Raw genomic sequence first — 14251 nt, 5'->3', positions numbered from 1 at the left:
ATACAGATCTAGGATAATGTATTTAAGATTGACCATAATGTTTAATTACGTATGTAAATGCTTATATTTTTTATTTCAAATACTATGCATTAATTTGATCAGCCATTTTGACTGAAGAACAGTCATACTTGATATCTTTAGTTGTACAAAAGAACTGGAGCCAATATTTACATGAAACCATAGGTAAAACTAATGTTTATTTGATATAGATAATATGTTCCTTAATGACAAAATCAGTGCATTCAAATTTTCCTGTATAGACCCAAAGAAAACTTTAAAATTTTAAGCCATTTTTTGAATTTATAAAAATAAACTGATGATAAAATAGTGTGACATCTCTATAGATGTATATATTTTGATTGCAAAAACTCCCATCTGGACCAAAGTATTGTAGGTTTGCAACAACAGATGCCACATACAAATTTATTATGTCTAGACTATTAGCCATGTAACTTTAGAACATTTTAGACACAGTTATAATAAAACCTAAATTTCATCCTAGGAGCAACACCATCACAATCACATCTTTAAAGGATGCACCCTTCGCAACTGGATCATAAACTCAGACATAACATAATCTTTCCATTTCCTGATTCAAAAATAAATTCTCAAACTCCACCCATTTTTATTGGCTGAGAGCTGATGATTATTCTGGAATCTACTTAATACATAAACAAAAAATTAAATATTGATAACCTTACACTTTCCTATGCACACATTACCCCCCTCCCCCCAAACAAAACGAACCCTGAAAAAAAAAATGTACGGGTACCATTTTTTATTTTTTGCTTTCGGAGCAGCTTAGTGAAACCTACATGATACTATTTTTTTTTTTTACTTTGTTTTAAAACGGTGTTTTATCTTTTTTATATTTTTTACATTTACTTTTAAATTATTTTCCTATGATTAGTTACATTTCAATTGTGTTACTTATCTTGTCTGGGTAAGTTTTCGACTATGCTAATCAAGAAAATTTCATATTTGTCAGATACAAGTAATTTTCTAGATATAAAAACCTGTATTATGCACTTTAAATCAGTGGCTGCCAGATTTGTACGCATGCGTGAGGAACAAATCTACTTCTATCCAGCAGACACTGCTATCCCCAAAATTTTTGTTGGTTTATATTATTTGCAGGAGGTTATCCTGACAATGATTATGAAGGTTAAATTTTGGGAAAATATTTTGGATCCCCCCCCCTCACAAAATGGGGTGCTTTTTCTGAAAGCCGTTCTTAACATGGTTGGACAACACCAGTTAACCGGTCCTGCTAGCTATAAATATTGCAAACTTTAAAGTAAATATATATATATATATATATATATTTTTTTTTTTTTTTTTTTTTTTTTTTTTTTTTTTTTTTAGATAGAAATTTACCTGCAAACATGGTTAAAAATTTGTCATAAATGTTGTTGTGGTTGAATTTACTTTGATATTCAATTGGTGCATGGGTTTCAAATTATTACAAAAGTATTAGTTAACTCTTTGTTCTAAATATTTCTTATTCGATTTAATTGCATGTACCCATGATATTTAATGTTGTCTACAAATAATTAAATACCAGCTCTATATACTCATTGTCAAATCTTTATTTCATTTCTGCAGGCTTTCAAGTTTTTATTTTATGCTTTCTTTATGAAGTTAAGATTCCTGGGTGTCAAACTGACAAGCACTTCAAGATAGGAGTGCTGATTACATGATGAATACAAGGAGGGTGGAGTTGGTCATGTAATTTTTCTTCTGAAAAAGAGACAGAATGAGTACTATTTAACTTTCACTCTTTGTTATAAAGGTTTAAAGTTCAGTTCAAAATTTTGTACAAGTTCAAAAAAAAATGCACTTAAATATTGGAGGTTGCATAGACCAAAATTATGTGAACAACTCAGATGAGAATAGTATTTTCCGTACTTATGGTTTGAAGTTCTATTGTCTTGTTCTGCTACTTCTATTTTAATCAATCTCTTTGAAAATATTTTCTGTTTTATTTTTAAGTCATTTTATCCCATTTGTTTATTCTAAGCTCTGGATTGACCAGTTTCTCATCTTGTCTAAATGTTGTCTGAATCCTGTTGCTATCTTTTGTTTCAAGAGCTTGTGTAATGACTTAAAGAAAATGTTTACATTTATAAAACTTTTTTGGATCTGTATTGTCTCTTATCAGCACTCGTCATCATGCTGCCCAGACTAGATCTACAATAACACAGAAATGAAGAGGGTTTCCATGACTTGTTTCTGTAAATGAAAGAACATATTTGGAAGGCTGCTTGTAGCCTTTATAACCTGTCAACTTTATTCCTTAGTTTAGTAATAAAACATTCGCTAGTAGATATAAGTGGCTTTCATACTCTTGGAAGGTTTCATTTCCTGCTGTAACGGCTATATTACACCCCCCCCCCGTTCCAGTTTGTGCAAGCTGTTCAGCATTTGTTTGTAGTTGAAGTGTATAATTTATAAACAAAACCTGGTAAATGCATGTTTTTCGTGTCCGTAGTTTGTGAAGACTTAAGTATTTTTCTTCGATTTATGTTTTTCCTCTTAAATATTAAATTTGTTTTAACTTATATGCTGGCAATATAAAACATGTCATTTTCTCCTTTTCTCAATTTATTGGGTGGATTTTTACCATTTTTAATTTTCGAGTTTTGGGCAAATAAAGCACTTTAAAATAAGTTAAATCATCCAAAACTAATCCAAATAGGTAGAAAAGTAACGTATCTTGCTTTTCGTAATATTTGTTATATTTTTTACTGCTGTAATTTCTGCAATTGTTGGTTCACTTCCTTTTGCAAGATTTCTGAAGTGGATCTTAGATGTAAATTGAATTGCAACCTTCTGTAGTAATATGTTCTTGTCCGGCAAAGTGCCACCATCAAAATTGCTTGCTCACCAATTTCCTGAGTTTTGTTCAGCATACGTATCATGTTGACATATTGCAGCTCTTCTCTAATAACCAGTTTGTGATTTTTATTCTGCATCAGTTGTTACTGACTACATCCAAAAATATAAAAGGGCTTTGGTTTTGTGTAACCCAACTTCCAAAGTGACTGGATCGGGTCTCAATTCAACTTCTCAAAGTCTGCTTCAATTAATCTCTCAGCAAACCCCATTTTCTATCGTTTTCAACTGATTAAATTATATACTAACATTCTATCCACTCCATATCTGATTAACAAGATCCAATGATAAATTTTTATGGGATTTTTTTTATATCCTAAATAAGGTATATTGCCACCTGGAACATAAGGGGGCTACTATATGGGGTCATGTATAACTGGAGACTGTGGAACTCAACTGAGCTGCAAGATATCTGTTCACATTACATTTAAACTTCTATAGATTATAGTACAGTCAGGGAAATAAGGAGGGAATTCCAAAGTCTAGCAGTCCAAAGTAGAAGACTTTTTGATATCGAGGTACCTCAACATTAAAACGTAGGATTTTGCTGTATGTCTGTCAAGAGGGCACAAGTGCTATGAAGTCATCAGAGCACATTCCATTCAAGTACTTGTAAAACAATTAAGGATTATGTTTTGAATGCAATTTTGATATGATTATAAAGTCAAATTTTTGCTGTAAGAGTCAACTTTTTTTTTTTTTTTTTTTTTTTTTTTTTTAATCCATTTTTTGACTTGGTGTTATTTGTGTCTTTTCAGGCCTCCAATATCGACAAGATGAGCAAAGGGGCATGTCCATTGTGTCATCAATGGTACATGGTGGCCTACATTTTGGCAGAGAATAAACGTGCCAGTTTCAAAGTGATCACAGTTCCAGAGAACAGTCCACCGAAAATCCTGAAAGACAAAAGCACAAGTGGACTTTTCCCTGTTGTTGTCGGCATCGCTGGTGAGACAAGTTTGGGTACCGTAGAAGATTTAGTTGCTGATGAGAGCAGTGAACTGGAAAAATTCTTTGATTCCTTTAAATGTCCTTTGTTGTTAATGAACTCTCCTGGACAAACTGTGGCGTTGGATTGCTTTATTGATCTGTACAGGGTGAGTAACGGCATCTCAAATTCTTTTGGATCGTTTTCATCACGAAACGTCTCCGATGTGTAGCATGTCTTTTTTTGAAAAACAAAAATGGTTTTATTTTGTGTGCCATCTTTTCAATTGTTTTAACCACACTAATATCACTATTAGAAACAGTTTTCTTTAGTGATAATTCTCTTTATCTACCTTTTTGTAATTACGGAAGGTAACTTAAAGAAACTTTAATATTTGATAGTTTGTAAAAAAAAAAAAAAAAAAAAAAAAAGCTTGAAGGCTATACTACCTTTTTATGCTCTGTCAATCATGTGATGTCTAAAAAGATTTCGGCTTTAAAAATAAATAATGGTAGCATATATCTGAAGATTTATTAGTTGGAGTATGACTTGGTGCTTGTGTAGAATAGGTAAAACCATCAGTATTCTTAGGTGTCACATTAAAATTAAATTATGGAAAATGATAGTAAAAACAAAAATACAAGTAAAATTTATTGTATCTGTTACAGTCTAAGAGTTCTTAAAATCCAGGGGAGGTAATTGTAGTTTGATTTTGACAAAACTAATTATTGCAAATATCTGCCATCTCAAAATAGAAAATGGCAGATAACTCATGTTTTTAATAAAAAAAAGATAGTTCTAAGTCATTTTTAGTAATTTCGATTTTTACTAATTCTAACAAAAGTACATAATTTTTTTTTTTTACTTAAAATGCATTTCTTTGAAATCCTATTCTGCACAAGCACCTATAACTTTGAGGTCAAAGCAATACCAGAGATGAAGAAAACGTTAGGAAGAGTATACTGTCTGTTATATCTAGAAACATGTAGAAGCTCTTTACTTGGTGAAGAACAAGAATGAATAGATGAATGTTGGCAAGATAGACATTCATTGATGGGCATTTACAATCTATAGATTGTAGCAGATAAATTGACAAAAATACCAGAAGTTAGTCTATAAAGGATGAACCTGTCACTAATTGGTCTCCACATAGAAGAGTTTGGCTTTAATGAAATCATGCACCATCAACTTTGCCAAGATAGTCCATCAACAATTAATGCAAATTTTAAGTCTGTTGCAGGTGTACAATGTTTATAGACCTGCCACTAAGCATCTAGTGGAAGGGGGATTAAAGTTTGACAAAAAAAAAAAAAAAAAAAAAAAGCGACGGGTTGGAAATGATTATTAAGCATCTTTGTGCCAGATGTTTTTTAATACTCATGGCTTACAGTTCATTTTGTTTTTCCATTTGATGGAAATTAAACATCAGTATTCAGTCGTTTTCTGTGTAGCGCATTACAGACAATGGCATCACTTTCTGCAGTACAGAATTTAAGGTTTTCGAGCATGAGTGGAGTGAAGTTATAAAACTACATATGCACAGCTTGGGAATCGCATAGTGAAATAATGTTATTGTGTGTGTGGGGGGGGCGGATTGCAGTCGGTCTTTAATGATCCATTCAAGAGGTCATATGCTGAGACAATATGACTTTAAAAATGATACCTCCTATGTTACCCTCCTTACTGATGTCAGATGCAGTACCAGCATCTTTGACTTTTAGACATAACCCTCATTAGGATGTTGACATTATGTGGGTCAACAACCCAGAGCCATTTCACAACCGATTTTCATAAATCCAGTGACTAAAATAGTCGACCCTCAGTGGTGGACAAAGGACTCCATCATCCGAAAGAATGGCACTTGATTCTACAGATAAGCACCTCTTCAGAGAGTTTGTTGCCCAGAAGTGCTGAATTAATTTCAGCTGAAGAAAAAATAGAACAAAACTTTTTGGATCTTTGTAATGAAACATCCAAGTTCAATTTGTTCCGCATAAACGGATTAATCCACTCCTTTTCTAAATTCCCGTTAATATCTATAATGTACCATTCTTCATTTGTGCAAGCAGGATTGTCATACGGAAAAGACTTTATGAATGGCTGCATTCAGTTTAAGGAAATAAAGGATGTTTAATTTTGACTAGCTTGTTTTTTGTAATCAATGTTTGCCAAAAAGTTTATGCAAGTCATCACCCCCACCGCCTTAAACTAAATATAATCCACAGTATCCACCATTATGCCAGTAGCTATGTTCCAAAATTCATAATGATCAGTTAATTAGTTTACAACACTTATACTAAATGTGAGTTTATCAACATTTATTTCATAGAGGATATTTTCCTATATGCTTTAATAACTATACAAGTCAAAATTGAATTATGATTTTTTTTCTTATATAAGTCAGCCCGTAATTCATCTCCAAGAACACAGACGTCTGAAGTACATATTATAATGCCAGAATTCCTAAAAGATCTATTCTGGGCCCAACCCTCTTCCTGATCTTCAATGTTTAAATTCATTGATTGACATTTATGCAGATTACACAATCATCTATGGTAGGGATTAGCAATTCATTCGATCCTGTGGGCTGGATGAAAGCCATTAATGAAAATTTAAGAAAATTACATATGAAGACCCCTGTCACCTTAAATATTTAAAACAATAAAAATAAACATCGAAATTGGAAAAACACAATTTTAAATTAAAAAAAAAAACACTTAACAAAAATTAATTTTCTTAAAAAAAAAACATCTATGTACAAAGTGAAAAAAAAAAACAACCGAAATAGATTAAATTGGTGTGTTTTTAAACTGTTATTGAAAATTGTACCACAAATGAACAGCACAAAGACAAAACATGTATACTCATACATGAGTCAAAATAGTTGCAAACATAAACATTTATGTACATGCACATGTTATCATCCACACATTTGAGGTGTTTTCTGCTTCTTCGTCTGTCTGTTTCTCCTTAGCCTCTTTTGCTTTATTTTCATGTCTGTCATCTTTCTATGTAGTCAAGGATCATAACGAATATATATTTGACATTAAACATAAGCAACATGACTCATGAAAAATAACTTGCAGATAGACTAATATTTTTAGTCGAGTGCAAGCGACCCTAGAAGTCACTCTGTCAGTCTGTCCGTAACACTTTTGTGCTTGGCCTTTTTCGTTAAGATCAAAGGTCTGTTGTTAATAGATGCTGTTCTTAGCTTTTTAAGATTTTCTTGGCCTTTTAGCTAAGATCAAAGTGTCTCCGCCGCATGGCTAAGATCAAAGTGTTACAACAAGTCCCCGGGGCTTGATTTACCCTATGAGTTCTACTTGAGGCTGTCGCCTTTGTTGGTCCCTATTCTGAAGGATGTGTTCAACCATTGGTTTGCTCAGGGTTTCATCCCTGGACAGGTGACCAAGGGAGTGATCACATTGCTGAGGAAAGGTCAACAGCATGGTGGGGTGGAAAATTTTGATTATTTTAGGCCCTTGACTCTGCTAAACACAGTTAAAGATTTTGGCAAAGATTCTAGCGAATCGCTTGCAGGTTGTCATCACTGACTTGATTGAACCGGACCAAAGCTATGCTGTGAAGGGGAGATCAATTCAAGACAATCTTCATCTGATTCGCTCGATCATGGAATAGAAGACAACACCGAAGCCGCGCTGATCAGTTTGGATCAGTCCAAGGCGTTCGATAGGGTTGACCATCGGTTCCTGGGATCTGTGCTAGAGGCCGCCGAACTTCCGCAAGTGGATCTTTGTCCTGTATGATAGGCCGATGGTAGCGGTGCAGATCAACGGTAAGCTGTCTGTCATTCGCCGTCTCTCTGTCGGTGTGTCAGGGTTGTCCGCTGTCGCCTCTCTTGTACGTCCTGGCGTTGGAACCCCTCTTTCACAAGTTAAGGGACGAGGCAGCTACACCAGTCCTGCACGGAATTGCTTTACTTAGAGGCACACGAGCCAGGGTTTCTGCATTCGCCGATGACGTCACCGTGTTCGTGTCTTGCCCCACGGACGTTTAAGCGGTGGTCGAAGCGTTCGCTCGATACGAAGAAATCACAGGGGACGTCTTCAACCGCAGCAAGTCTGTCGGCCTGCGGTTGGGAGCCTGGACCGGAGTAAACTCGCTTCCAGGTATCTTCAGCTGGACCGGTCCGTATTCTGTGTCTTGTTTGGATCAGGGCTTCAGCTGGAGAAAAATTGGTCGGAAGTATATGGCAAGGTCAAATCATCGGTCAAGACTTGGATTAGAAGGAAATTGTCCTTGAAGGGTCGGGCGGAGGCGTGTGCTACATACGTCTTTCCGCTCATCCTTTACAGATTGTCTGTACTTCCTCTCCCTGCACAACGCCTAACCCACTTACAAAAGCACCTCGACTCACTTCTGTGGGACGAGGGTAAGCATTATGTGTGCAGAGAGGTCTGTGTCCAGAGTCTGAGCGAGAGAAGCCTGGGTCAGCCCAGTCTCTTGTGTCATAAAAGCGCTGAGAGATTGGCATTCCTGGGTCGTTCGCTAGAGGAGAACACTCCTTGGGTCCCTGTGGTTGAGAACTCGTTTCCCAATCTCAAATCCGACCCCTCTGTAGAAGGTTGTTGTAGGCAGAGGGGGGAGTCCAAGTTTTTTGCCGAATGCCGGACTGCACTTAGAGCTTTGCCGGGGACCAGTGTCCTCGATCAGCCTAGGAAGAGACTCTATTGGGAGTTGGTGGTGGGCACTGCGAAGGATCCTCTTTGTAGGCGGTTAGGTTGGTCAATGGAAGTTATCCGCTTTCAGTGGAGTTGGGCGCCGGGACGGGATTTTCTGACTAACTCGGAATTTTCCCTGATCTGGTGACTGGTCCGAAAAGCACTGCCCCTCTTCGACGAATTCAGCATGTACAAAGAACAAACAAGGGCCTGGTGCCCGCGCTGCGACGAATGCAAGCTCGAATCGGTCAAGCATGCGTTTTTTTGTTTTTTTTAGTTGTAGCCGGATCCAGGCCCTATTGGAGTACGTCGGAGAGGTAACAGCTCGCATCGATGACGAGTGGCCGCTCCATCTCGACGCAGGATATTAAGCATGGCACGGGCAGTGCTGGGTCCTTTGGAACCCATCCTGCTCAATCTAGCATAAGTACAGTAAAGACTCTTGACTGGTGGTACAAACGAGATCCCGCTCCTGTCTTTATTTTCTGGTGTTAGAAAACCTCTGAGTCTGCCCCCCCACCCCCACCCCGTGCACCACATCTTTGTTTTTGATACCACCGGTTATCCCTTACTCAGAGGTCACCTTCCAACCCCCTCCACCCATTGCTTTTTCTCCCACTGTTACTAAGGCTTCTCCCCCAGCCCCCAATAGGGATATCCCTGCTTGTTTTCGGTCCCCCCCCCCCGGAAAACAGTAGTGGGGGGGGGGTCTAGTCACTTAGAGTAGGACGGGTGGGGGGCTCTTAATAACAACCCAGTAGGATTTATATTTTATTTTTGAAATGAACATTTTTGATTAGCTTCCCCACTGAACTGGTTTGATATTCAGAATTAATTTGCAAGCTTTTTATCTTCTAATGAAATTGAACTTTTTACTTCATACACATGCACACATTAAAAAAAAAAAAAAAATGAAAAAAAATGCACACACAACATACAGATACCTTTTTACAAGTTGTAAATGTTTCCTTTTCATTTCAAGCGCTGGGGAAACATTAGCTAGATTAGGATCCACAGAGTGAATGAGGTATTATGGTAAATGTTGCCAGTCAAGAGTAAGACTCCAAAGTCTACATTTCTTACTTTTTGTTACTTTAGTCACAAAGACCCTGCACCCTTCCCCTCCCCAATTTCTTATAGGGCCTTGTGCCTAATTTTATTGTGAGTGATTTTATTTTGTTCAATTTTATTTTTACCAGCAATAAATATAAGATCAAAGTGTAGTATCTGTTCTTACATGCTGTACTTGGATATAAAGTGAGGGATCACTTTATTGTATTAATTTAATGTAAAATGATCACCCATTTTACAACCAGTCAGTCTCAAAGCCATTAAAGTCATTCTCCAGATCATTCAAGTTGTTTTTCAAGGATTCTAGTTATTTTTTTAAGCATTCAAGTCATTCTTAAGGTCATTCAGTGCATCCTTAAGTTCATTAAAGTCATTCTAAGTCATTTACTTTTTATTTAAGTCATTTTAGTTTATCTTTAAGAATTTCATGTCACTCCTACATTCACGCATTCATTCATTACACGAGAGCACGCGACTAATGGCTATCGGCCTTGTTTTTAGTGCACTAAGCTGTATAGTCATTCTATGAAAAATGATATAACGAATTTCATTTGAAAGTCAATGATATAGTTAAATTAAGGAGTGTTGACGAATCTGCATATTCACATTTAATCACAATTATTGGATATACATAAAAATAATTTATTGTAATAACATAGAATTATAGTCAAAAGGTAATTTAGCAAAGAAGCCAACAAACAACTATACGAAAAATAAATATACAAGAAATAAACCGTAGCCAATAAAAGTTAATTTTATACCTACCTGGCTCATTTGTTTTGGTTTTCAAGTAATTTTTATTGCTCTTTATTTAATCTAAAAAATTCAGTTTTTCTCGGCAGATTTGGGGGGGGGGGGGCTTCTTCTTTGGAAGAAGCAAGCCTCGTTTTGAATTTTTTAGTATTTTTTACCAGCATATTATAAACACCCCAGCCTCCCCATTTTAAGAACGGCTTTCGAGCTTGGATGTTTATTCCTAAAGCTGTTAACATGGGGAGGTTGGGGTATTTATACTATACTGGGTACTCTCATAAAAAAAAAAAATACCAAAAAATTCAAAACACCTATAAACTTTGAATTCAAAACGAGGTTTGCTTCTTCCAAGGAAGATGCTGCCATATTTCTTCCCCCCCCCCCCCGAATCTGCTTGAAAAATCTGAATTTTTGAGATTAAATAAAGAGCAATGAAAACTACTTGAAGAAAAAATTAAAAGGAAACTTTGTCTTGATATTTGGTTTCAAACTTGTTGATGCTAAGAGCAGACAAGATGGTTATCAATTTTGTTCTCAAATTTTTCTTAGTTTACTACTGCTATTGGAGGAACGAAATAGAAAACAGATTGAGACATTGCCCCTTTGAAGCTGCCCCCATTTATTGTCTACGCTGGTTGGTTAAATTGGCTCCATTTTCATTTTGTTTCTATTTTTGTTCACAGAAATGGTAAGTTTTGATAGTGTTTTTTGTGGTCGTAGTATTTAAGTTCAGTTGAATAGATCAGAGGAAGGTAAAAGTAGGGCTTTTATTGAATTCAAAAACTTCATCTCTTGTTAAAAATAAAGTTGCCAACTCTTGATCTATGGCAAATCAATCATCTGTTGCTCTCTCTTCTAATATGAAGCATGTAGTGCAATGGAGAAAAAGGTGGCTGGTTACCTACATGCCAGATGTTAAATGGAAGATTCAGCAAATCTGTTACTAAGGTCATTGATAAAATTGGATTTTTCTACTGTCCACGAAAGTATGACTTCTGAATTCTGTAATTTCATAATAGTCAAATGCACATTAAGATGAAGTACTGTCGTCGCATGTGATGCTGATTTGTGTACAAAATCTGCTGGCATGTTCTCTTACCTCTCTCTCGGAAAACGCATTTCTAGTTTTTCTTTACACTATTTTCATAGTAGGAACTCAACTTATCCTGCCATGACAGTTAAAAATAGATTTCTTAGCCTAGTAGGGGATGCCCTTTTCTCTTCCCTGCAACCTTTTTCTCACAGAGACATTACGAGACTGTCTCTGCTTTATCGTTATTTTTATGGCAAGTGCTCATCTGGCCCCCCCCTCGCCAAACATTCATGGAAAAACACTCGTCTAGCTGAAACCCCTATCAATAATTCCCCCCCCCACTCTTTCTGTGCCTAAACCTAAACATAGATTCCATGAACAAAGTTCCTTTCTTAGAATTGCACATCTGTGGAACTCTGTTCCATTTTCCTGCTTTCCAGCTAACTACAATATGGTCATCTTGAAGTTGACATAAACAAGTTCTTGATGAGCCGTTCCCCTTAAGTAATCCAATTTACCAAATTTATATGACTTACGATGACTATATTGTCCCATTGACTACTGTACCCTTATCCTTCAGTGGCCTCTGGGCCTTGTTAAGTAGTGACTTCTTTATAAAATAAACAAAAAATCTGATTTCACCATGTAAAACATTTACAAGAACTCTTCTAGCTGTAAATAATTTTCTTTTCTCCCTCTCTATACCGAAATCTAAATGGTACTGCTGTAAGCAATGTTTCTTTCCCAGAGCCATTTATCTGTGAAACAAAATACCATGTAGCTGCTTCACAGCTGACAAGAGTGTTGTCATTTTCAAGTCCAATGTTAACAAATTCTTGTTGAACGGTCCCCTTAAATAATCCAATTTCTCACCAGTCTCAACCATAATTACCAATCCTTGCATTGTTTCACTATCATCTTAAACTTGTTAACCTTTATCCTCATATGAGCTGTGGACCTTGATAAGTGTTGACTTTTAGTACATAAAAAAAACTATTAAATGCAGCATAAAAGACTGGTATTATGAACAACTCCAGCAAAGAACTTGCATGTAGAAGCATATGAAATGCCCTTACAACTCTGAAACAAAAAAAACTTGGATTAACTTATATAAAACTAAAATATTGTCCATCCAATCCAGTATAGGAGTGTATGTTAAACACCAAATACAAACAACTTTTTGTTAAAAACAAAAATCTATCAACTTTTGGACTTCAGACCAATCTTCTTCTGAAAGGTTTCAATATCCAGTTACAACTCTTAGATGAAACAATCTTATCTGCAGGATCAAGTGACCCATATATATATATATATATATATATATATATATATATATATATATATATAAAAACTTGCCAGGGTGTTTGGAGTAGTGTTGAGCAAAAAAAAAAAAAAGTGGTAGTAGGCAGGGAGGTGCGAAGGGAGAAAAGAATGTGAAAAAAAAAGTGAAGTCTTTGCTGCTGCGTCCATCGCCAAATCTGAAGTGACAAAGGTTTAAATTAAGGTTAGTCAATCAAAAAGGAGTGACTTGCGAAAAAAGTGACCGCTCCCTGTAGAAAAGTATCCAGTTGAGGGTGAAGGAATTAATGTTTTTAGACAATTCTTCGATATTTGTCGTCCGAAGGCTCGAGCTTCAAAACGATACCGATCTTTGTGAAAATCCGTCGCTTGTCAAAAGTTTAAGGCAGAAATATATATATATATATATATATACATACATACAAACACACGCAGACATGCATGCACAGACACAGAAATGCATAGACAGACAGACAGACAGACATGCATAGACACACAGACAGACATGCACAGACAGACAGACAGACATGCACAGACAGACAGACATGCACAGACAGACAGACATGCACAGACAGACAGACAGACATGCATAGACAGACAGACAGACATGCATAGACAGACAGACAGACATGCAAAGACAGACAGACATGCATGCATGCATGCAAAGACACAGACATGCATGCATGCATACAGACATGCATGCATGCATAGACATGCATGCATACAGACATGCATGCATGCATACAGGCATGCATGCAAAGACAGACATGCATGCATGCAAAGACAGACATACATGCATGCATGCAGACATGCATGCATGCAGACATGCATGCATGCAGACACAGGCATGCATGCAGACATGCATGCATGCAGACATGCATGCATGCAGACATGCATGCATGCAGACATGCATGCATGCAGACACAGGCATGCATGCAGACATGCATGCATGCAGACACAGACATGCATGCAGACATGCATGCATGCAGACACAGACATGCATGCAGACATGCATGCATGCAGACACAGACATGCATGCATGCAGACACAGACATGCATGCATGCAGACACAGACAGACATGCATGCATGCAAAGACAGACACAGACATGCATGCATGCAAAGACAGACAGACATGCATGCATGCAGACAGACAGACAGACATGCATGCATGCAGACACACAGACAGGCATGCATGCATGCAGACACAGACATGCATACAAACACAGACATTTAAACACAGACATACAAAGACAGACATAAAAAGACATTTAAAGACAGACAGACATACAAAGACATTTAAAGACAGACAGACATACATACAAAGACATTTAAAGACACAGACATACAAAGACATTTAAAGGCATACAAAGACATTTAAACAGACACAGACATACAAAGACATTTAAACAAACAGACATACAAAGACATTTAAACAAACAGACAGACATACAAAGACATTTAAACAAACAGACAGACATACAAAGACATTTAAACAAACAGACAGACATACAAAGACATTTAAACAAACAGACAGACATACAAAGACATTTAAACAAACAGACAGACATACAAAGACATTTAAACAA

General features: G+C 36.5%; 1 protein-coding gene across 1 annotated transcript in view; it reads left to right on the top strand.

The window, feature by feature from the left end:
* The window catches only part of LOC145249609 (chloride intracellular channel Clic-like), a 133152-nt gene that overhangs the window by 104070 nt on the left and 14831 nt on the right, over positions 1–14251 (top strand). The window contains exon 2 of the mRNA XM_080111325.1: positions 3654–3992. Coding sequence (XP_079967451.1) covers positions 3654–3992 — 339 coding nt within the window. The remainder of the gene's footprint in view (positions 1–3653; positions 3993–14251) is intronic.

Source organism: Euprymna scolopes, chromosome 28 (assembly GCF_053919585.1).
Source record: "Euprymna scolopes isolate OS-2025 chromosome 28, ASM5391958v1, whole genome shotgun sequence".
NCBI classification, from domain to species: Eukaryota; Metazoa; Mollusca; class Cephalopoda; order Sepiida; family Sepiolidae; genus Euprymna; species Euprymna scolopes.
This window is presented reverse-complemented; position numbering and strand designations above follow the sequence as displayed.